At 45.2% G+C, this 24096-nt stretch overlaps 2 protein-coding genes across 3 annotated transcripts in view; both read right to left on the reverse strand.

Moving 5' to 3' along the window:
* Positions 1–259: 259 nt before the first annotated feature.
* LOC136951434 (aldehyde dehydrogenase family 3 member A2-like) lies at positions 260–6229 on the reverse strand. Its single transcript, XM_067245810.1, has 11 exons — positions 6141–6229; positions 5780–5941; positions 5252–5483; positions 5007–5092; positions 4564–4772; positions 4148–4265; positions 3895–4036; positions 3560–3726; positions 3190–3289; positions 2509–2747; positions 260–593 (listed from the first exon to the last, which is right to left on the reverse strand). Exons 2-11 carry the CDS (start codon positions 5939–5941, stop codon positions 573–575), a joined length of 1476 nt encoding a protein of 491 aa, XP_067101911.1. The 5' UTR covers positions 6141–6229; the 3' UTR covers positions 260–572.
* A 380-nt stretch (positions 6230–6609) lies between these two features.
* Positions 6610–24096, reverse strand: part of ulk2 (unc-51 like autophagy activating kinase 2) — a 31428-nt gene continuing 13941 nt past the window's right edge. Inside the window, exons 6-27 of one of the 2 annotated variants that reach the window (XM_067246148.1) lie at positions 23130–23303; positions 22697–22770; positions 22379–22480; positions 21793–21851; positions 21563–21645; positions 21403–21453; positions 21143–21258; positions 20407–20575; positions 19778–19838; positions 16680–16829; positions 15217–15362; positions 14995–15078; positions 13602–13873; positions 12830–13011; positions 12607–12716; positions 12087–12224; positions 11346–11575; positions 11021–11199; positions 10516–10634; positions 10251–10408; positions 9813–9948; positions 6610–9261 (exon numbers count right to left, since the gene is read on the reverse strand). In XM_067246148.1, the coding sequence (XP_067102249.1) occupies positions 9197–9261; positions 9813–9948; positions 10251–10408; positions 10516–10634; positions 11021–11199; positions 11346–11575; positions 12087–12224; positions 12607–12716; positions 12830–13011; positions 13602–13873; positions 14995–15078; positions 15217–15362; positions 16680–16829; positions 19778–19838; positions 20407–20575; positions 21143–21258; positions 21403–21453; positions 21563–21645; positions 21793–21851; positions 22379–22480; positions 22697–22770; positions 23130–23303 (2858 nt within the window). In that variant the 3' untranslated portion in view covers positions 6610–9196. The remainder of the gene's footprint in view (positions 9262–9812; positions 9949–10250; positions 10409–10515; positions 10635–11020; positions 11200–11345; positions 11576–12086; positions 12225–12606; positions 12717–12829; positions 13012–13601; positions 13874–14994; positions 15079–15216; positions 15363–16679; positions 16830–19777; positions 19839–20406; positions 20576–21142; positions 21259–21402; positions 21454–21562; positions 21646–21792; positions 21852–22378; positions 22481–22696; positions 22771–23129; positions 23304–24096) is intronic. The other variant, XM_067246147.1, reaches the window with a different exon arrangement.

Here is a 24096-nt window from a genome sequence, read left to right on the forward strand (position 1 = left end):
CTGGATAAGAGCGTCTGCTAAATGACTAAAGTGTATTTGTGTGTGTGTGGTAGTAGTAAACAATTTACCACAAAGTTATGATACTAATAAGTACTGTACCATCATAAATGTGTAATACTGCTAAAATGCTTTTTAGATTCTCCTGCAATTGTGAAAAGAGAACTTGAAATTATTAAGGCGTTTCAGTACACTGTGTTAAAATGTTTAATTCCTACTCATGTGGATATAATCAATTTACAAACCTTTCATATAGTAGAGCCACATAACACATTTTGTTTAATTATTTTCCTTCACTAGGCAAAGATTTCTTAATACAAGTGCTGGACACTCCGGCTTTCACAAGTTATGTTTAGGACACATGAAATGTTTAGGACATGTGAACACAGAAAATGTAAAAGCTTAACATACATATCCAATTAGATATAAATGATCAAAAAATGTTTTAAGGATTTTCATAGATTATTTAGAAGATGCAGTTGTGTTAATGTTGAACTACAGTTGCACCAGCAGTGATACCACAGAAGGTAAAATCAAGTTCAGAAAGAAAGGTGGCATCCCTCGTGACTTCCTCTTCAGCCAGAACGCAGGAACCTCTGCAAAAAACACAAGACACAAAATGGCTTCTAACATCATTCTCATACAATCAGGGTACAAATCATCACAGAGTTGGCATAGCAAAGATAAGAGGGCTGAATGGCAGATACAATGGAAGTTATCATGTGAGGACAAGGGTGTGGATGTCAACAAACAAAGGTACAAGTGGGGGCCAAACAAAAGTTCTTTTAAACTAGGAGAATGAGGCATGACGGGTAATTAAAAGGGGGGTTGATGGCAGAGCGTTATGTGGTAAGACTTCCAGGACAACACGGTGCATTGTTTCGACCACACAAAGCCATTCTTGTTTTAGACCCCAAGTCTTTGGTTCAGTGGGAGTTTGAGGGGGAGCATTCTCATGTCTGGCTTATCTTTGGGAACATGTACAATTCATGATTGCAGAAGAAAAATTGCACTGGTTATTCACACAAATAGGTTTAAGTATGTACTTTATGAAAGTTGAGTGATTATAATGATAAAAAAAAACACCTCAAGGATGTCATTCATATGTCAGTCTATTATTTTGTCTCTCTTCTTTATCTCTCCCTACATCCACCCTGTCTTCACAGATAATGAATCCTGCCTAGTTCCTGCTTTAAACCAATCATTAACTGGTGTGTCCATTGTTTTACAGCTACAATGTACAAATTACTTTTTCGTTAGAAGTACTACATGATTATTTTCGAAGGAAGTTTGATTAAATCCAACTATTTGGAAATGCCATGTGAGCCACGGTATGTCACGTACCTGGCTTGACAGGGTTTTTTGTCAGATGTAGGACATCACATTCACTGCTGTGTCTGAAACACTTTTTCCATGACTGTGTGCTTTGGTTTGTTGGGATAAATGTATGAGATAAAATGGACAAATGTTGAAATGTTGTTGCTCTGTGGACCACAAGTGCATTACACCATGTAGTAAAAAGGGTATTTACATTTACATTTAGTCATTTAGCAGACGCTCTTATCCAGAGCGACTTACAGTAAGTACAGGGACATTCCCCCCCAGGGCAATGTGGGTGAGGTGCCTTGCCCAAGGACACAACGTCATTTGGCACGGCCGGGGAATGGAACTGGCAACCTTCTGATTACTAGCCCGCTTCCCTCACCGCTCAGCCACCTGACTCCCACCATGTATTTGGTATGTAACTATTATGAGAATTAGAATCAGAATACGTTTAAACCGCAAAGTAGTTTACTTTGGCGGGTGGGTGCATACAGTAAACATATAATAACATATCTTATGGCTATATCACAGTTTCCAGTAACTAATGAACATGAGCAGTCGTTCACTAATCCCTCACTTTTCAAAAAATAAAAAGATATCCATGGATTTTAAATACATTCGAATCTCTCAATGGGTGCTAATATAGGTAAGTAGTGTTGTGTACGTTTTCTCCACACCTTTTGATTTCCGGTTCAAGGTACAACCAGGAGAAAACCAGAATGTTCTCTATCACAGTAGAAGTGTGAAGTAGAAGGGTGCACAAAAGTTCTTTAGTTTTGCCAACTCAGCCCTTGAGTAACCTTTTCACATCAGAAAATTGCAAGTTTGAATATCTTACACACCAAACACCAAAACTTTGTTTCAATTGTTCTCACAGACTCTACTCTAAAACCACTAGAAGAAGATTTGACCAAATAGGAGCAATAAAGGAAACAGTAAATGATGCGCCGTGAAAATTCTTGTTGGGCATTGTAATAAGTACAACTCTTTTTAAAAATAATTTACTTCAGAAAGATAAATATTTGAGGATGAGATTAGCATGACTTGTCCACCGTAGTAAATTGTTAAGAAGGATACATATTAATCCTGTGTTTAGCAAAAGTAAATATCCTCACCATAAAATTAAATTAATATGGTTACTTATAAATATCTTTGAAATCCGTACTCAACACATCAAGGGTGTCATACCTGTACTATGAATGCTGCCAGAACGGCAAACATGGCCAGCAGTGCCATGCGTCTGAGCCTCCCCAGGTTGACAGGTTTGAGCAGGAAGAAGCGTGCCCAGCTCAGCTTCTTGGCAGTATGTGGTGGGTAGCGCATGTCGTTGGTGCCCTCCATGTTGAGCTTCTTGATGAGGCAGCTGCGCAGGTGGCTGAGCTGGTCAAAGCCGTGCTGGCCGTGGTATCGGCCCATGCCGCTGTTACCTGCGTGGGGGGTGGGGAGGGGATCAGAATAGGGTCACAGAGGTGTAAGGGTGCTATGGTATTAGAATCTTGGTCAACCAACAGATGATGCCAAGACAATTTGATGATGCATGTGTGTGTTTCTGATTGGTGAAATGAGATGGAGGAGGTCAGAGAGATACAGAGTGACATGAGGGGTTATAAATTAGTTAAATTAGTTAGTTAGTTAATTGTAACTTGTCTAACTACATGCTCTTATTGCTCTTATGCTTCATGTTTGGTTACCCACAATGTTTGGGACTATCTCGTTGTTATGATCATTGACCTATGCACTTTTGTAAAGCTCTCTCTTGGAAGTCACTTTCGATAAAAGCATCTGCTAAATGCATAAATGTAATTTAATTTAATGTAATGTAAAGCGTGTGCCATATCATCTTTTTATCAAACAGTGGTGCCTTCTCACCGACTCCTCCGAAGGGCAGTGCGCTGATGGTGAAGTGCACCAGACAATCATTGGCTAGAAGGGCCCCACTGGATGTCTCTGCTATCACCCTTCTGATCAGCTATAGGACAGTGGATAGATCAAAAGATCAGATTAGATGTGGGTAAAGGTTTAGGTCAATGCTGCATACGCATTATAAAAAACTTACTGAATGTAGTCATATAAAATTAATCAGACACAAATGGAGACGGGCTTAGGGGATTTTCTAGACGCTTAAAGTTGACGTGTGATGCATAATCAGATATCCTAAAATCTGCAAATCAAACATTTGACACTTTTGGGGATTTTTCACCAGGTTATCCTTTGTGAGAAAATGGTTGATGGATTTCACCTTGTTGTCTGGCGAGAAGACATAGAGGGCCAATGGCTTCTCTCTCTCCTTGATGAACTGGATGGCCTCGTCCACTCCGCTCACTGTGATGATGGGCAACAGCGGCCCAAAGATCTCCTCCTGCATTACTTTGGACTCCCCAGTTACATCCCTTAACACAGTAGGGGCTGGTTGGAGACAGACGGTGTGACTGAGTGTGTGTATGTACTGCCAGTATGTCTGTGTGTGTGTATGAGAGCGTATGAGAGTAATTATGTAGATGTGTGCGCGTGTGCATATTTCAGGAGGCTCTGACCAGACACACACACACACACAACACCCCAATAAACACCAACCAATGTAGCATTGTGATTGGTCACTATCTCCTCCGACAGCCACTGTGCTCCCCTCCATCAGACCCATCACCCTCTTAAAGTGGCGCTGGTTGATTATGCGTCCGTAGTCCTCAAACGTCTTGGGGTCTTCCGTATAAAATTCCTACCAAAAGTACAGAAGGGCATGCACAAATGTCTGCTAAATCAACCTCAATTGTAAACAGAGAGGGTTGTAAATCAGATGGTCCAAACGTACAGACTATTGAGCACTGACCTTAATGTTTTTCCTGATTTCCTCCACCACTCTGTTCTGTATGCTGGGTTCACACAGGATGTAGTCTGGAGCGATGCACGTCTGACCACAGTTCACAAACTTTCCCCACGTGACACGTCTGGGGACCAAGAATGAACAATTCATTATTTAGTTTTGAGCACAGAATAAAATTGGCCACCGAGTTTTCAACTGTTTTATAACAAACTGACACAAGAATTCTTAGCAATGCCCATGCTAACAGAATCAGAACCACATCAACAGTTGACAAGTGAGTGTGCAATCCCTTCAGCGAACAGTACACATTCACAATTTTCCTCATTGAGAAAGACTTGACACAAGAGTTTTAGCAATTCCTTTTCTGTTTTCTTATAGTATGGTGGAAACTTAAACAGAATAGGAAACCTCAGGCTACTCACCGGCACGCCACTGTGAGGTCACAGTCCTTGTCAATGAAACAGGGGCTCTTCCCCCCCAGCTCCAGAGTGACGGGTGTGAGGTGGCATGCGGCGGCTTGCATCACCAGTTTACCCACAGTGCTGTTCCCCGTGTAGAAGATGTGATCAAAACGTTGCTTCAGCAGCTCCTGTGTCTCTGAAACTCCACCTGTCACTACAGGGTAGAGTTCCTAAACAGAAAATAATATTTTATATAGCAAAAGCGTTACACAGCAGTAGCATTCATTCAAATAAAATAATACATTATTTACTGTGCTTTTGTTTTGCAACACCATATACTTATTTTTGTCCTGACAAAAAAATTTGATTCACAGGAATGTCTAATTGTGAAGTCTTCCTTTAAAATGTAAGTAAAAAAAATAAAACAAAGAGAAAAAAGAGTAAAAAATGTATTTGGGCTTTACCTTATCCAGGTAGATCGGGAGAAGTTCCTCCATTACCTTGGCTGAGTGAGAGCTGACTTCTGAAGGCTTAATAACAGCCGCATTACCTGTAAAAAGGATGATCTGCTTGTCATTACATTGCTTTAAGATATCACTCTAATTTTTAAGACTGTTATCCTACAAACCAAGTCGAGTGATATGTTATGATATGACAAGCTCTTTCATTTGTTGCAATATAGACAGCAATTACCATGCTACTACAATACCTGCAGCAATAGCTCCCACCAGAGGCTGAAGGGTGACAGCCCAGGGGTAGTTCCAGGCCCCAATGATGAGCACCACTCCTAGTGGCTCTGGCTGGATGTACACCTCGTCAGAGATGGTGAGAAGGTTCTTCTCCACAGGGCGAGGGGCGGCCCACTGAGACAGTTTGTCCACGGCTAGGTGTATCTCCCCCTCCAAGCCCAAGGTCTCAAAGAGCTCTGTGGCATTTTTACTCTGTGTCCGATAAAGCAGAATGGATATATATTTATGGGAAGTATTAGGCAGCATGCAGCATTGTGTGTTGACACTCAGCTGTTAAGCAAGCACCTTAAAACAAGTGAACTCAGTTCCAGTCCTTTTGGCAGGTGTCGTAGTTTAAAACTTAGAGCACATGGACACATTTATGCACTACTGGTACTGCATAAATACATGCAATTAAGTAGTCAGGGCTTACCTTTCTTTTGACAATATGTAAACAAATCCTGAAAGCAAGCGCAATCCCCTAATAATAAACCAGTGCAGCGTCTCACCTTGTTGAGGTCCTTCTTGACGGCTTGAGCTATGTCTGTACGCCTCTCCGAGATGAAGCGGAGGAGAGACTTCAACTGGTGAAGTCTGTATTCAAGAGGTTTGGACTTCCCAGTCTGGAAAGCTCGCCTTGCACGCTCAACTACCAGCTGCTCTCGAGACATCTAGGTCAAGATTGGGCATGAAAGATCACGGGATTGCAATTTAATGTGATGATGTTATGTGGTCTTGAACAATGTATTATCTAATAGCAACAACAGCTACCACCAATTCAGAATTAGCTCGGAAGCTATCAGTAATCTTTTCAATGGTTGAAGCTTTACTATAGTCTACCGCTATACTAATAATAAGGTTAATTCTTACCGTAAGAGGCAGCTGAGCACCTATAAAAATGCCAAAATATTGGTTCTGTATATCAAATGTTTTTGCACACACTTTGACAGCATGCGGGTGTAGTCGCAACAGAAACTACGTAATCACGCTGGAAAGTCATGAACCAATCACTGACTAGTACACAGCAAGATGGTTGGTTACCCGAGATGTCAATCCATTGCAACGTAATCATAGCTTTGAAAAAGGTTCTTGTCCTAAATGATTCTGAGAACAATGCCAGTCTCTTGATGTATTTTTTTGTCACATTTTCTGTTTAATAAACATGTTTATGCGCATTTGCAGGAATCCTTGGCTTCTTCAGAGTCTATGTTACCGTTTTTGTCCGGGAAAAAAATCTGTTTAAGATTAGGCAAGTTTTAAACAAAGGTGGGAATAGTTCACAGAGCAAGATTTTTAGACTAATTTAAATGATAAATAACAAGAAAGACACCAATTGAAATTTAAAATGTTCTTTTTAATAAACAAAGGCTGCATTTGTAGAGTTCCATAAAGAACAAAGAGAAATGCCCCTGGTGTAACACAAATATCAAGTAAAACAACAACAACTCTCATTAAAAAATAGGAGCGTGGAAATTAGTTGCATTTTCATGGTCGTTTCAGGGGGTGGCTTGACCATCACAAGGGGTTGATATTAATATACATGTAGCTCGAGCTGGAGAGGCGCAAATAACTGGGGTGCATACATTCATTCTACATCTCTACAGGTATGACATGTGCTTAGTACCAATGTTTTGCTTTAACAGTCCATCTTAAGTACTCTACTCTCCATTAACCATTGATACTCAGGGACTGTGGTCCTAACTACTGCATGGCTATAGATAGATGCACAGGATTTGGTAAGATCCAGACAGGGCTTACTTACTGTTCTTTTTTTGTTCTGTCTTCACTTTGTATTGTAAAGGCTTTGTGTGGTGCGGAGTGCTCACGAGCAGGAGAAAAAGGGTACAGGAAAATAAATGCAAAAACAAATCACAGACACTGATATGCTTATTAAAAAAAGAACATCAAATAAGCCTAGTGGCCACGGGTTGCCAGTTTATGCATTTATACACACAAGAGTTTATTCACACTTGTACATAGGAAAACTTAAGAGGCTGCCCTCTTCATACCATACTTTAAAACAGGCTTCTGATGCGACTCTCTTTTTCCATTATTGAATGTGTACCACTGGCCTTAAGCACAGCTAATGTGCACACACGCATACAAACAGCAAAACAGTGCTGCAGGCCCAGTGGAATGACTGAGGGGGGGTGGATGGGACAGGACACTGAGGAGACATGGATGGATGCTAGGCAGTGCCTCTTGACTTCAAATAGATATCAGATTTGATCTCCATGCAGAATACCAGTATGTACAATAAATGAACATTCCTTATTAAATGTTCCATGGATAGATTAGGAGCTGCCAGTGTCACTGGCACTCTTGTGCCAGACTAGGTCTTTAACCCCTTGGCAGAAGTGGGCAATGTGTATTACATTTCTTGATGTACAAAAAAGTATTGTGCTCTTTGATTGATAGGCAGGGCATCCAATTATGTCCTCACTTCACCACCCACCCCCCCTCCCCGATCTCTCACTGTGCTCATACACGCATTCACTCACTCTCGAGAAAACTAAATAAAATCACATGCACAACATACAAATATGTACATGTTCTGAAACATCAATTTCCTTGAAAATCAGCTACAGTTATTAATGTATGAACATAAAAAAGTTTGTTTCTGTATTATTCAGTAAAATGAAACTCAAGGTAACTACTCAAGTAAATTGACCATCCCATTTATGAACCACCTGCTCATGACCCCATCTATAAGATCGAGGGTTTATGCTGGTCTCCCCCTGAAATGTTTTCTGGGAGGGAAAGAAAGTCATGCCATTTTCACTGATGCCTCAGAGGTTCTGTGTCATTTATGTTTTGACATAGCATAGTTCTCCAAGTGGCCACCAGTGATGTGTTGATGTGTACAGAATGGACGTATCTTCTTTAGGACAAACAACCCTTTTCCACACCAAGCAATGAGAGGGAGAGCTGATTCTGTGCAGGCAGGCATAGAGGGAGGGAGACGGGAAGGAGAGAGACCATCTCCCCCATCCTTTTTCAAGGAGCCCACCTGAGCTACAGCTCGCAGCCTTCACATTTATCTCACCGAAATCATTTCAGAACAAGTGTCCCCCACTTTTGACGATAAAGTGCTTCAGCTAAAACAACAACAACTAAAAGGTCTAATTACAAATCTACAGGTTTCTTTGCTCTTCAGGTTTCTACCATGCTCACGTCTGTCTGTAAGAACTGTACGTGTTTTCGTCCATCCAAGTTTTTTTTGATACAGTGTTTGATAGTTTGCATGTCTTTTACTTTCCAAATCTCTTCTCTTCCATACTTGAGGATGTCCAATAGGCAGGATAACATTGTTCTATTTGAACCAATAAATAATCACAAGAAAGGTCCAGAGTAAAAACAATCCTTATAATAAGAATAGCAAATTGTGTTAAAAGGGTCCATTTCATAGACTGGTTAAGTCACAAGGACCACAAAAAGTCAGACTTTCTGGCCAGTCTTTTTATGAAAAGAAAAAAAAGGGACAAAATCCAGAGTAGGACAAATGTCACATTTGTTTGATCTGGTGGTCTTTCCTCTGAATGTTGACGTTGACAGACATCATGTTTAAGGTCAAGCAACATGAGGATCCATGCGTTTACACCCTGTCCATATCTGGTTTAAGCCTCAATGAGTTTCAGGATCTGTTTTCATCTTTGGTAATGAGTTTTGTGCATCTTTCTCGCTCTTGGCTTTGAGTCCATGATGCAAACACAGGAGTAATACTATATGCTGAGTGGGGTTCCTTGATAATGAACAGGATAAAAAGAAAGTGCTTGGTCTGCTACAAAGAAAGATAATGTGGGTGTGTACTATATGTGTGTGTCTATGTCTGTGTGTGTGGAGAGGGGGGAGAACTGGGGAAACAGTGGTCCCTCTGGGCTTGTGACAGGTGCCCATCGGTGTGTGTGTGTGTGGTCTGCGGTCTGCTATTCATACAGCGTGACGGTGCAGTAGCAGAGGGCTGAAACCCGTCGGTCCACACTGGCCTTGTCTGTGGAGAACACACACACAGACAGAAAGGACAGTAAGACCACAAGGGGCCACATCGTAGCAGAGTAGAAAGTTACCATAGCAGGTTGTTTCCATATATCCATAAACAACCTTTCAACATGTAACACCAACCTCCCAAACCCTCCAATTTCATTGCTTAAACCTTTGCAGCCACTCAGGAAAAAAAAAGAAAATGGGCTGAAGTTGAATCAAGAGCTGACCAATCAGAACACCCATTACCTTATTATCTCAATGACAATGGAAAAAGAGACACATGTACTTCACTGGTTACAAAAATAGGCATCTGTGCTACACTTTAGGCTAACACCCCCAGCCCCCCTCTGAGCAAAATCCATCCCACTGTTATTCAGCGCACACTTGAGCTAAACACGCTCTATGTCAATTTGTCAAAACAACTTGCAATCCAGGCTGTTTTGTGCATTGTGTATGAAACAGAGACTGTTTTCAGTCGATAATTGTAAGACCGTACATAAGATTATGGAGACAAAGAACGACAAACATGTACGAGTTTTTGTGTTTGTTGATACTCACATTTGGCCACATTATCGATGTCTGCTGGGTCCTGGAGGATCTTGGACAGGCCCTCCAGCAACATGGCAGCTTTGTTGTAGCGGTAGGCTATGTCCTCCGTCTGCTGGAACATCTCATCCAGCGCTGCAGACTGCACCTGAGAGAGACAGAGAGAGGAAGAGACAGAGGTGGAGAGAGAGAGAGAGAGACAGAGAGAAGAAGAGACAGAGGTGGAGAGAGAGAGAGAGAGAGAGAGAGAGAGACAGAGAGAGGAAGAGACAGAGGTGGAGAGAGAGAGAGAGAGAGACAGAGAGAGGAAGAGACAGAGGTGGAGAGAGAGAGAGAGAGAGAGAGACAGAGAGATATTTGTATATTATGAAAGAGTTTCAAACAAATGTTATATCAAAAACATATGAAGGATGTTAAGGAGATGGTATGCCGCCTGTCTTCCCGCCTTACCATCTCCACGGCATGGTTGTAGATGAGTTTCTCCGCGGTCACGCTGTTGATCTCGTCCACAAAGCGCTGCTTGTCGGAGAAGAAGTGGTTGAGTTTGTCGGTGAGGCGTCGACATAGAGAGATGCAGCTCTTGTAGCGCTCATTCAGACTTTTCACCACTGGGAGAAGGGGAAAAAATGGGTTTCACTTTTCTGAATCTCAGATATGTGCCTAAATGAAATTGTGGTTGTCTTTGGCAGCGATGGTGCATCCGTGTGTCTCTGACCTTGCTTGACAGCGGTGGAGGGGTTGAGCTTGGCAGATTTGATCTGAGCCTTGGCCAGGTGGAGGGAGGAGGCCAGGAGCTGAGCAGCCTTCATGTACAGCACCAGCTGCTCCACCTGCCTGGAACGGGGGAACCACAACAACACACTGTTATTCATGCTATCATCTTTGTATCGTGTTCCATTATGGAGGTAGTCTGGCATTGGCAGATTTGCAAATTCGTATTTGTCTGGAACGTCTCAGTTCATTTTGGATTTCCAAGAGGCGTTTATCAGCCAGAATAAATAGACCACAAGCTCGCATGCTGGTCTGCTTCCCACGCTATTATTAAACACTCACCTAACATGAGTAAAGTACATTTAGAGCTGTGCTTTAACAGCCATTTAATTCATATAACAATCTTCGTGGGTTTCATTACATGATATGATTATTATAATATACAAATATGATTTAACCATTATGTCATGTTCGAGTTTCATGTTGGTAAGTAACGACTCCTCCCTTACCCCCACTCCCTGCTGAGCTGGCTGATCTGGTCCACAACCACGCTCTCCTGAGGGGGGTAGAGGGAGGCGGCAGACACCCCGAGGTCGGCCCCGCCGGCTCGGACAGCAGCGATCTCCAGCACACAGTCCGTGAAGGACAGCATCATCCGCAGGTGCATCAGGGTATCTGTGTGTTCCCGCTGTGCATGCACACACATGGTCACGTCACTGAACACAACGACCAGCTTCAATAGACCCAAGTCAGATTTCTGCTGCTCAAAATGATTCTGTTTGAATTAAAGATCTCTGAGTCAACGATTGCCACCATCTTGGCTGCCTGCCTCACCTCCATGAGGGTCTCCTCTGGGAGCTCCGGGGCCTCGAAGGTAATGAAGCCATCCAGGCTGGGCGGGGAGGTGCCGTAGGGGACGTAGCGTAGACTGCTGGGACCGGCCTCGGCCCCTGAACCCCCGGAGACACCTGGCGGGGAGGTGCCGATGGCCATGCCGGGGGGAGAGCCCACATACACACGGCCGCTGGTGGAGCACAGGGAGCCTGCAGAGCTGTTGGAGCCCACTAGAGAGAGGGGGGGGGGGGGAGAGAGAGAGAGAGAGAGCGAGCGAGAGCAAGAGAGAGAGAGAGAGAGGGAAATAGAGGGAGAGTTTACAATAAAATGGTAGATATTGATATGTAGATATCTTTGGTACTCATTTTATAAAGGTTGTCAAAAAGAGAGATTAAAATAAAGAGAAAGAAAGATGATGTTTTGAAGATCTGGTCATAGAAACAGGGGAGAAAATGGGCCAGTATCCTTCTGATGGTACAGCTATACAAGGGGGAGGATCACAACATACAACACAGGACACTTAACAGCCTTTGGATAGCTGAGGGCTGTGGAATGGCTGCCCGTCTTCACGTTCAGAGATGGGAGGAACGGTTAGATTAGTACTACTCTAATATCAGGCTTGCAGTGCAATGCTATGTAGCCACTAGCGGGTTAGCATTCAATGCAGATTAGTTCTGGACGGGGGTGTAGTTAGCGGAGCCTGGCATAAGAGTTAGCCGCTAGCCCTGTGAGCGGTCTCACCTGATGTGGTGCGTGGCCGGGTGCCCAGGTGGCTGCAGGTAGGGGGGGTGCTGCTGTTGGGGGGCGAGCCCACGGTGAAGAGGACGGTCCGGGGACTCGCCGCCCCGCCCTGAGCCAGCCCACAAGGTCCTGCCGGGGCTGGGGGAGGGAGGGAGGGTGTGGTGTCATTCACACTCACAGCCAATCAAGCTCTCTGTTATACAGGAACTGCCGGCCCAGAACGGCAAATCACGTGCGAGTCATGCAGGGTGTGAAGCTAAAAGCATAAAGGCTGGTGGGTGTCCTTCCCATCAACGTTGTTTAAAGGTTAAACAACAGATATGTTTACTCCTAACTAGGCTGCTAATGGTTAGTTTATGAGTAATTTTCCACTCAGCTAGCAACTACTTTTCTATTGAACTTACTTGAAGAAGTATCACATCCATTAGGAACGCCCCTCGTGATTCATGGCAAATATTGGGGATTTTGGAATCACAATGGGGTTAACCAAAAGAATATGGCTGTTTGAGTGTGTGTGTACCTGTATCCATGGGTCGTTCTGTGTTGAGGCTGTCTGTGCTGCCCTGATATGTCTGTCCGCCCAGCGTGATCCTAACTGGCTGCTCAGAAAGCCGCCCAGTGCTGACAGACCTGGAAACGAAAACACCACAATATGAAAAAGAGGAAAATGTTCATGTATAACAGAGAAAGAGAGAAAAAGCTTCAAGGATGGAGATCCATAGCCAGTGTGTACCCCCCCTCACCTTCCAAAGGTGGTTCTGCTGGCCTCGGGGGCAGACTGGCGCCCACTGGGGTAGGGGGTGCAATGGTGGGCACAGATGTCCCGGGCGTCTGCCAGGGTCTTGGTGGGCGTGGGGCTGTCTGCCAGGGCCATTAGATTACAGGACGCCTGGGTTTTAGGGATTTTGAATGGAGCCGAGATAGTCTACAATGGGAGACAAGAGAAGAGGGTCAGGATGTAATAATACAATACCTTTGGTCTGAAGGGGAAACTACTACACATGCTCTACTCCTAAGTGTCATACCCAGACCAACCACCCATTGTTTTTAATTTGCAGAGAAGCGGGTACAGAGTGATAGATTCAGCTGAACAAAGAGAAACAGGAACTCCTCATACTCCTGATCTCTTCGTTCAGCTGATTCTATCACTCTGTACCAGCCTCTCTGCAAATTAAAAACCATGGGTGGAAGGACTTTCTCATGGACTGCTCTTAAACTGTGAAACTCACTACCTGTTTCCATCAGAAAGGCTCCTTTGCTTGGAAATTTTAAGGATTTACTTAAAACGTACCTTTTTTAATCAGGTTTTGATATTTTTGTTACTAATTTTGACTGAGCTGTTGTGCTATGAGTGCATGAAAGGTGCATTACAACCCAAATGCTTTATTATTATTATTATTATTATCAAACAACCAACCAACAGACATGTGGTATTCTATGTTCTTTTTATAGGTTGGATATGCCAGCTCAACCCAAAAGAATACACAACCCCTGCCTCCTATGAACTCAACCCACCTTGGTGGGGGAGCCAATGATGGTGGGCAGTGGGGACTTCTGCAGCCAATCAGAGGAGCGCGGGGAGGAGCCCAGGTGCTTGGTGGGGGAGGTGCCGAGGTTTGCAGGACGTCCGAACTGGGGCGAGTGGCTGGGTGGATAGTTGGAGGCGGTGGGCTGGATGGGGTCTGACAGCTGCTTGTGGAGCTTTTGCCTGCTTGGGTAGACGTCCGTTAGGGTGGGGGAGCTCTGTAGTCGAGCCCCCAGCAACTGGGAGGACGGCACTGGGGAGCCTGGGATACACAGGCAGCAAGGATTAGACATTTTGGGATAGACAAACCTTTACAAATTATTGTATTGTAAACAAATCTTACAAAAATACAAATGACTACTGCCACATTATTTTTTTCTCATGAGTACAAATACAGCCAGAGTGATCAAATTGACAAGGTCAACTTAACACACAAATTACTTTAGTAGTATAAGAGTAAATAGTATAAGAGCAGATATTAAAATGATTTTGTTTGTGTCAGTCACTTTGACATGCCAGCTACCAATGCACCACTAGATGGCACTACAGTCCACAAATGAGTGTACAGTAGTTCCCCCTCCTGTACACAGTCCACAATAGCAGCTGAGTCAGCTGGGTTCATGTTTTTATGAGCTACTTGCTCATCCAGGGATTGCTACTGCTAAGATGCAGGAACATTTAAAAGCCTGGAATAATCTGTCCGTCTTTCTTTCTGGGTCATAAAGTCTGTGGGTTTCCTATCAACAGCAAAGACTAAAGTACAGTAAATACCTAGACTGTAATGTTTTGGCAGTGAGACATTATTACATAGCGGATTCAACCTTTATGGTGCTTATCATGGTGGTAACAATAGCAACAGGGCCCTGGATACAAACAACTGAAATGCTTCTGAGATGTGCAGTGGTGTCTTGGAGGGAGGGGTGGGGGGCTCCAGCTGGTTATTACCCAGAATGTTAATAGAACACCAGCTAGGTAATAAAATAAATAAAAGGATCTGACTCAAGGTCTGTTGTCAACAACAGTGTGTAACGCAGGAAAGGTACTACTGGGACTGTAAACACATTTATGTTCCTTTTGACGTTGAATAGACATAAAACATATTGGTTCTGTATACATGTCAGGGTGACTGTTAGCACTGTATTTTGGCCGTAGTTTTGGCCATGCACAAGTAACACTGGTTACTTTTGGTTAGTTAGTTACAGGCTAAAGGGTAGGGTAGGGGTAGCCTGACAGTTAGCCTAGCATTGCTACTGCCAGTTAGCCTAGCATTGCTACTGCCAGTTAGCCTAGCATTGCTACTGACTGTTAGCCTAGCATTGCCACTGTTAGCCTAGCATTGCCACTGTTAGCCTAGCATTGCCACTGATTGTTAGCCTAACTAACCTCCAGAGGAGCTGCGACTGCGGGACTCGTGGCCCTGAGGATGTCCACAGCAACAGTGGCCCAGCTGTTCCGGGATGGTGCCCACTGCAAAAGACACAAACACAGACCTTCGAGGGCAAGTCGACATACTCCCACAGGGCTGTGAAAGGCTTTGATAACTGTGAAGGGATTTTGGATGTGGGCATTAGGAGGACAACGAGACATGTCTGGGCATGTTCCTACCTAGAGGAGAGGGCGAGTAAGGGCGTGAGCTGCCTGTGGAGAGACGTCGCCCCACTGTCTGGGCGTTGTCAGCCGAGCTGGGGGACCCAGAGCCCACCTTTGGGAAGCCCATGGGGCTAGTGTTGGAGCGTCTCACTGTGCCAGACCTGGAGAAATCACAACATAGAAACTGGGTCAGGTTTTTAAGCTGACAAGAAAAGTCACAACATGACACAAAGGACAACACAAATGTCATGTGAACATCAAAACCACTGCTATTTCCTTTAGCAGTCACACTTAACATGAAATAACACATTAACATGGACCAGACTGACATTAAAAGCCATTAGACATCTTGACGACAGACTAGATTTAAATGTCTCTAAGCTCAGCCTTCTGAACTCTTTAACCCTCAATCTCTAAGCTCAGCCTTCTGAACTCTTTCACCCTCAATTTTTTTTGATTGGCTCTAGTTTCATCTCAGAGCTTTTCAACTGCCATCATTCAGCTGCCAAGACAACTTCGTCATACTGCAAGACCTCAGACACAGCCGTTAGCCTGTGAATAACAAGCATGTCTCAACATTTGCGGCACAGATTGCCAGCACGCTTCTCTTTTTTCCACACTCTCTCTCACGCTTTCTTGAAGTCTTTATGGTTCCCATGTGGAAGCCAGCTTTCCTTCTATGGAGTTAGCTTACCATGCTAGTTCTTGGCACTTTCATTCACATTCATCCATTTGAATTGATGCAGAGTGCTCTCTAAGTGCTAACTCGCTACCTGAGTCCTACCTGGGTCAAACGGACACAGGGTGTCTGCAACAAAGACGTGTAATCCTCCGTGGAAGTCTCAGACAGACAGAAAGGGACAGGCACCCAGTAGTGGGACAGCAGCAGATGGGGCCGGCTGGCTGGAAGTCAGTAGCCGATCCCCAAGCTTTGGGGCCTTGGGGGAATGGGGTGGGGGTACTGTGGAGTTACTCCAGGAACGATGTGCTGATGCTAATCCCCAAAGCTAAGACTGGCCACAGGAGTGATCAGCACAGCAACAAAAAATGGAGGAGAAACACAACACGCTCCCTGTGTGGCACTGTTTATCTTGTGTTGAGACAAGTCAAGGGAGCTTATCCTCCGATGAGAGGATACACAAGACCCTTTCTTTCTCTTCCCTCCCCACTTATTTTGTCTTACAAACATCCCCCCACCTCGCAGAAAACAGACATTTGGTATCACACCAAAAGCCAGTAAACTAAAAACTTGTGAAATGCTTTAAGGCTGTTGCAATAAGCAACAACACTTACCAAAACGTTCCAACCCGGTGAGTCAACAAAGACAACAGTGAAAGGACCCGCTAGGTACTAAACATGCATCATTAGCTGAATCATCCATAAAAACACAGAACAAAACATTTACAAGAAGTCTCTGAAGAACCACCATGGGTAGGGCCCCTTTTCAATTCTTTCACCCAGCTGAAGTGTTTTCTCACCTGGGAGAGCCATAGAGTGTGGTGGTCGGGCTGCTGGAGAGGTTCTGTTTGATGCGCTGGTAGTTGCGCACCTGGGTGGGCACAGGGATGGGGGTTGTCTCAGCCCGCGGAGACACCATGGGGGTCTGTCCAGTGGCGGACTGTGGCTGCCTGGGGGATAAAAAGGGAGAGGAGGGCCGTTAGCAAGTGGGGTTGCGGTAGCAGCCAAAGCTGTACTATATCTTCAGGTGTCAACAACCTCCATAATAATTCCCACCGTTTAGTCTTCGTATGTTGTTGTTATAGTGCAAAAGTAGAGGGACTAGCTTCATCTGTTTGTCCCTAAGAGTTATTTGTTTCCGTTACTGAGCCAACATTCTCTACTGAAGCCGACTGAGTAACTATAAAGTTCAGCCCTGCAGGAAAAGGGGCTGTCACAGAGCAAAATGGGCCAGGCTTCCATGTCAACACACTGGGCACCAGCAAATCAACTGCGAGCAGGGGAGGGGCAAGGGGCAGGCCTACATGAAATGTGCTCTGTGAGCTCAGCCAATCGAAAGCTCTACATCGGCCCGTTATTATAAAACAGACACAGGGCCCAGAGCAGAAAAAAAGCTCATTTGCATTCCCTTTGTTATTCCAACGGGTACAAAATGTTCCCTGACGAGACAACCATGAGTGGGTCACCCATAGGGGAGGACAGCTTACTGTAGAATGACAGGGGGGACAGAAAAAGGGAGAAGTATATGGTTTACGGAACAAGCACAGTGGAATGGGAACGTGTATTATGTAAGGAGGTGGTGAGCGGGGGAGGGTCTAAGAAAGGCAGAAGGGTGACGGATACACGTGAGGCCTCACGAGTGTGTGCAGATGTGCAGTGCAAACCAGACAAAGGCGTGCACTCTGTGTGGTTCATGATTCTGAGAAACAAATCCTAACACAAATTATGTTTCGTTTATCTCCACCTCCAAGTAGTAGCAAAGTCCTAGAAGGAAACCAGTGATTGTTGTGTAAAAGACAGAGATTTTATGCGGTAAACAAACTAAGAGGAGCATGCCCCCTCCACCAGGCAGAGGCATCTGCTTGTGTTAAAAGCAGAAGCCAGTCGAGCAATATACAGCTTCTGAGGGGTAGAGGTGTTAAGTGAGGTGTCACCATACATAACAAAAGACACACTGTAGGTCATGAGACGTACTTCTTTGAAAGGAGTGAGGAAGAGTGAGTGTGCAAGCCAGCTAGCTTCACTGTTGACCTGGTTTCCTGGCTGCCTAGAGGGGGATGGCAGCACAGCAATCCTGCACATTTGAATCTCCGCCATCTCCCCTCCTCCTCTCAGTCATCTTGGGCAGCAGCTCACCCCCCCCGCCCTCACTCTTTCCTCTCTCCTCAGCCATCTCTGCAGCATTCTCTTGTCTACAATCAGACATCTATCCTTCTATCCACAGGCTCGCCCTGATTCCCTTTCCTTCATATTCCGCTTCCTCCATCCATCTCTATCCTACATCGTATTCTCCTCTCTCTCATACCTTCTCCTCGTTGGCTACTTCTCTCCCTCTCGGTAATCGATGAAAGAAAGGGGCGAGAAACAAGCCCCTGGGGTGGACATGGAACAAAACAGTCCTGTGATTCAGAGGAACAGTGTGATGTGTGTGTGTGTGTGTGTGTGTGTGGTTAAGGGGGATCCTTAAGGGGTGGAAGATAAGGTCCTCTAGCATATAGTTTGCCTACACCACGCATATCAGCTATATCATAAACCTTTCACTATACCATGACATGACGGGGGAGATGGGGGTGAGATGGGGGGAGCAGGTGGAAGGCACAACATGAATGAAGAGGAGAGATCAACAGAGAGAGCAGCTGCTAAAGATACATACAGTATAGAGAAAACATTTCTCACTTCTTTCTATTTTCAGTTAAGAGAAACCGTTATGGGACACTTTCCCGGGGCTAATTTCAACAGTGGACAAACAAGAGCACATTGAAAAACAAGAAAACAGGAGAGTTAATAGGGGTGGACACCATTGTTTGTCTTGCTTTGGGTGAGTCCAAACGGAGCTCAAACTATCGTCAGAGCAGGTGGGGGCTCAGTGACAGTTGAGGAAGCAGCTCAGTAGATGGGGGAAAAAAGCTTTGTCTGTTGTGCGTGTGTCTGTCTGTCTGAGGGGCATACAGACTCGGCTCAAGTTTCCATAATATTAGCAGTCACGTTTACTGACTGCTTTTTCCTGTTTTCAAAAGCTAAATGGGACCTACAGCCAAGCATGCACATGCACATTCTATTCTTGACCTTAGAGGATTGTTCAGTTGTTAGCTTGATATTGCGAAATCTTCAGCCATCTAAACTTCTGATTCAGTACAGATTAAGGAGACAAATACACACAATTTTGACACTAAACAATGTGGCTCACTAAATGGATAAACAGATTTAGCTGATATAAATAGAGTCTTCTTCATAATCACGTAGTGTGAAAATAAAGACTGAAAAACCAGCCAGTTTATAAATAGGTGTCCATGTTGAGTAGATCAAATGCACTTACTCATGCAGGGGGCTCATTCACAGTTATGTGAACACACACATCCACACAAACACTCACGCACACAAACACACAAAAATAGCAGCAGCCACTCCAACACTGGTTCTGTTTACCGTATTTCATCAGTCAGTCATCATCAGTGTCATGATTAAAAAAAACACCAACAACCACTCAAGTTCAAGTTCCCAAATATATCTAGAGATTCCGTACACAAGGCTGTTTTTAAAACTGATTTCATAGAATGTTTCCATGACGTTCTTATGCAGATAAAAAATAGGACACTGAGTGCAGGCCTGTGAGGTTGGACTGCGCAGAGTCAACACAGGGGTGACCAGGTCTGTGACTGCGTGACTGGAGCTGGGTTCATGTGTTCTGCTGTTCTCTGGGCTAGAGTGTAGGTGTGTGTGTGTGTGGGGGGGGTATTATCTCATGTGATTTTGATGTGAGAGCAGAGAAACAAGGTCCCTTTAAAGTGATACAGTGTGTGTGTGTGTGTGTGTGTGTGTGTGTGTTGTGAACCCCGGAACAAACAAGTGCACACACAAACGAACTGAAATAGAGGTGATTGAAAAGAGGTGAACTCACCCTCCACACATAAGGAACTCGCTGGATGGCCGGCGTCCCACTACTCCCATTGGCTGGTCGTCTGAGGTATAGGAGGAGAGTAGTGAGCCAAACGAAATACATCAGAGGAGACACCATGACGCTACAGTAATAATCATCACCAACTATTTAATCACTGTTTAGCCACTCAAACAGGCAGTTGGGTAGCTTTTGTAAGTTGGTCAACTGTCAGGCAGATGTCATAGGAGAGAAAGAGAGAGAAAGAGAGAGTGAGAAGAAGAGACCAAATTGAAAGTGTGCGAGTGTATATGCTTCAGCAGGTGCTTCGTATGAGTTGAAGCAGATGCATTTTGTGTGTTGTCAGTAATTACCGTGTGAGGGTGAGCAGGTGTTCAGTATGAACCTCTACTTTGTTAGTTGTGCTGCATGTGTGTGGGGGGGAGGTGTGTGTGTAGGGAGTGTCTATTGGCCAGTTGCTGAAAACATAAAAGTGTATGAGTGGGGTTTGCATGTGATCAGCCATATGGGCTGCAGAGTACGTAGCAGTGTGTGTGTGTGTGTGTGTGTGTGTGTGTGTGTATCAGTTTATGTCTGCATGTGTGACTGTGTTCATGTACCTGAGTGTGTTTGCCTGTGCTGCTCCTACTTACAGTTCTCTGTAGAGAGGTGTGGTACGAGGACAAAGTCATCTGTGTCGCTGGAGGAGTTCTTGCTGCTGGTGCTGCCTCCAGACTCCTTAGACAGCTGCAGGTAACTGGGGGGGCCCAGGGGGGGCGACGACAGGCCGTCCTCAGGCAACGTCTGCATGTCCGGGAGAGACTGGACAAGCGAGAGAGAGTTAGCTTGAGATGGGGTTCTTAGGTGTGTGTGTGTTTTTGTGTGAGTGTTGAGTGCGTATATTGGAGTGCAGATTAGAGTTGGAATTGTGTGGCTTGTGTGCACATAAAGGTATGTGTGAGAAAGTGTGTGTGAGATTCAGTGTGTGTGTGTGTGTGTGTGTGTGTGCCTACATATTTGAGGGGAGGGGAGTGAAGGAAGCGAAGAGGATTAAGTTCTGAGTGAGTGAGAGGTCTCAAGGACCTGGACAATACAATAATGGAGCCAGACTGGGCTGTGCTGGCTGTCAGACTAATGTAATCGGAGCATTATGAGGAAAAATGACATCCTGGGAAATTCTGTTTCAAAACGTTCTCAATTAAACTCAGTGAAAAATCTGTCTACATGGCAACCGCTTTTCACTGGACAGAAAAATGCATAGTTATGCACTAAACAAGATGCTACATAAAAAAACTGTGCTTTGAAGTATCAATTCGATTCGGTATTGCTAAATAATGAGGAATAGGAATAGTAGCCATAGCGAGGTAAGAAGTGTTGAGGGCCACTCACGGGTGGAGAGTTGTAACGGACAGAGGGTGAGCTGCCACAGGAGCTGTCCGTCCCAGCACCAGGGTGGCTGGGGACCGTCCCAGCACCAGGGTGGCTGGGGACTGGAACCGGACACGCTGCCACAGGAATAGAAGAGAACACATGTGAAGGGCAAACCCTGGGAGAATACCACACCTTGTTCTCCTAATCACGTTTTTTTTTTTTATTGTTGTTGGAATACCATGTTTCTATAGGTATTCTGCATTTCTCCTCCAACTTACATTTTTTTATGGTGGATGAGGGATCTAGGAAAGGATGGCTGAAAAACATGTCTGTGACAAAGGAGGAATACCATGTTACATACTGTAGAAGTGGACAACAATTATAATTGACCCCATAAATCCCTTCCTGCCTATGGAGGAAATGATGTCAGGGACTTACCAAAGTCCATACGGTCCTTCTGGTTCCTCTGCAGTAGGCCTAGCAACAGGTCACCAAGGGGAGGAGATGTCTCCCTTGGGAGGCTGGGAAATGAACACAATGATTGGTCATGTTACTTTATTTAGGCTAATGTAGGCTATTATAGCATCTATGTAACAGTTGATGCTGACAGCTGTATTTTTGCCGCAAGGTCCCCTTCTTAACCCATATGCTGTGTTACTATAACCTACATGGGCTGCAGAGTCTTGTTCTTCTCATAAAACATCCTTAGATCTTGGGGACTGTTGGCCTACAGGCAGATAACACATGTATTCAACACACATCTGACACAAACCCATGCAACAACACAGCCACCGTTTCCCACCTGGCCAGGCCTACTGTGCCTGCCTGGAAGGAGGGCTTCCCTGCCAGGCCTACTGTGCCTGCCTGGAAGGGGGGCTTCCCTGCCAGGCCTACTGTGCCTACCTGGAAGGGGGGCTTCCCTGCCAGGCCTACTGTGCCTGCCTGGAAGGAGGGCTTCCCTGCCAGGCCTACTGTGCCTGCCTGGAAGGAGGGCTTCCCTGCCAGGCCTACTGTGCCTACCTGGAAGGGGGGCTTCCCTGCCAGGCCTACTGTGCCTGCCTGGAAGGAGGGCTTCCCTGCCAGGCCTACTGTGCCTGCCTGGAAGGAGGGCTTCCCTGCCAGGCCTACTGTGCCTGCCTGGAAGGAGGGCTTCCCTGCCAGGCCTACTGTGCCTACCTGGAAGGAGGGCTTCCCTGCCAGGCCTACTGTGCCTACCTGGAAGGAGGGCTTCCCTGCCAGGCCTACTGTGCCTACCTGGAAGGGGGGCTTCCCTACAAGACACTGGTAGATGACCGTCCCGATGCTCCACAGGTCTGCCTTGGCGTCGTAGTTCTGGGACATGATGACCTCTGGGGCCTGAGGAGGGGTCAGGGGTCAAGGGGGGGTGAGGGGTTAGGGAGAGGGGGGGCGAAGGTTAGGATCGGAGAGCATCTGCAGGTTAGAAAATCCTGGAAGTACTAAATGCAGAGCTGTCCTAGGTATCCAGTGTTGCCTGTACACATACACAGACAAATCTACGCAAAGGAAGACAATTAAACAGTATCGCCCACGGCGTCTTTACGTCCCGCTCACCATGTACATGGGGGACCCACACAGTGTGGCAGCCATCATGTTGCTCTGGAGGTATCGTGCAAAGCCAAAGTCAGCTGCAGAGAGAGACACGAAACGACCCAGTCAGCTTGTCTTTGTATTAATAGTAACATAAACCACTATTGTGGGAGTGTTACGACTGCTGTGGTTATCAGTGCTCGGAGAGAAAGTCTAGGAACAATGGGACTCTCATATATTACCCTAACCCCCCCCCCCCCCCCCACCACCACCACCCACCCACCCACCGTATGAGATTATTAACAATAACTCAAAATGTAACCCTTGTGCTTCCCACCAGAAGCCTGTGGTTTTATGAAACTAATGTGTGAGAAGGAAGTAGGCGGTCCAGAAAATATGTCAACATGTGATTTGGTCTAAAATAGAAAACGAGTCCATGCGGTTGAAAGGCGGTCACCTATTTTGATGCGGATGCCGCTGATGCTGGACTTCCTGCGGCCCATGTAGGACAGCAGAATGTTCTGGGGCTTGAGGTCGCGGTGGATGATCCCCTTGCTGTTCAGGATGCGCATGGCGGCTGCAATCTGCTGCAGGAAGACCCGCAGGGTGTCTTCTCGCAGGGTCCCCTTGGCTGGTGGGGGGGGAGAGGAGAAACAACTACATTACCCAAGATGCACTGCCATGTAGCTTTACGATGTCCAAGATGGTCGTATATTTGCAGCAGTAAGTACAATGTGAAACTATTTCAATTCTTCATTAAGTCAGGCCTAATAATACTGGTTTCTTGCAGTACATTTGATGACGGTACGATGAGTTAGCTCTACAACTGCTTATAACTAGATGTATTTCCTGTTGCTAATAACTATGTTCCTTAACATGCATCATCTTGTGCCAAACGTCGTTACCCAGACACGAACACTCTCGGATTAATTGTCACATCATTGTGCCGGTTGGATGCACTCAAGTCTGCCTAATGGACAGACTCCAATTAAATTGCCTTGATTTACAAATGAATGACTAATGCATTGTAATATGCTGAGAGTGAAATGACAAAAACACATTACCAAATACAACACCAAAATGCTGTGTTTGTGAAACACCTGAACTGAACCATGGGGAAAGGCGACTCATAAGAAAAGTCTGCAAAAGCCTTTTTAATGGGACCACAACTGATTAGAGGACAATAGCATTCAAGCATTTGCAACAGAGAGCTTGGCAGAAAAGTAGATGTGCTGGTGTCGTTCCTGTTCACCAGTGGTAGTGAAACAAGCGGTAATCCATTAAGAGGATTGTCATTGAAGTAAAGAGTAGTGTAAACACATTGTGATTACATCGATCTAGTTTAGATCCAACCAGGCTTAAACACATTAATCTGGGATTTGGAGCAAACTATCTCTCTGCAACAATGGTGACTTCTAACACAG

The sequence above is a fragment of the Osmerus mordax genome, chromosome 11 (genome assembly GCF_038355195.1).
Source record: "Osmerus mordax isolate fOsmMor3 chromosome 11, fOsmMor3.pri, whole genome shotgun sequence".
In the NCBI taxonomy this organism is placed as follows: Eukaryota; Metazoa; Chordata; class Actinopteri; order Osmeriformes; family Osmeridae; genus Osmerus; species Osmerus mordax.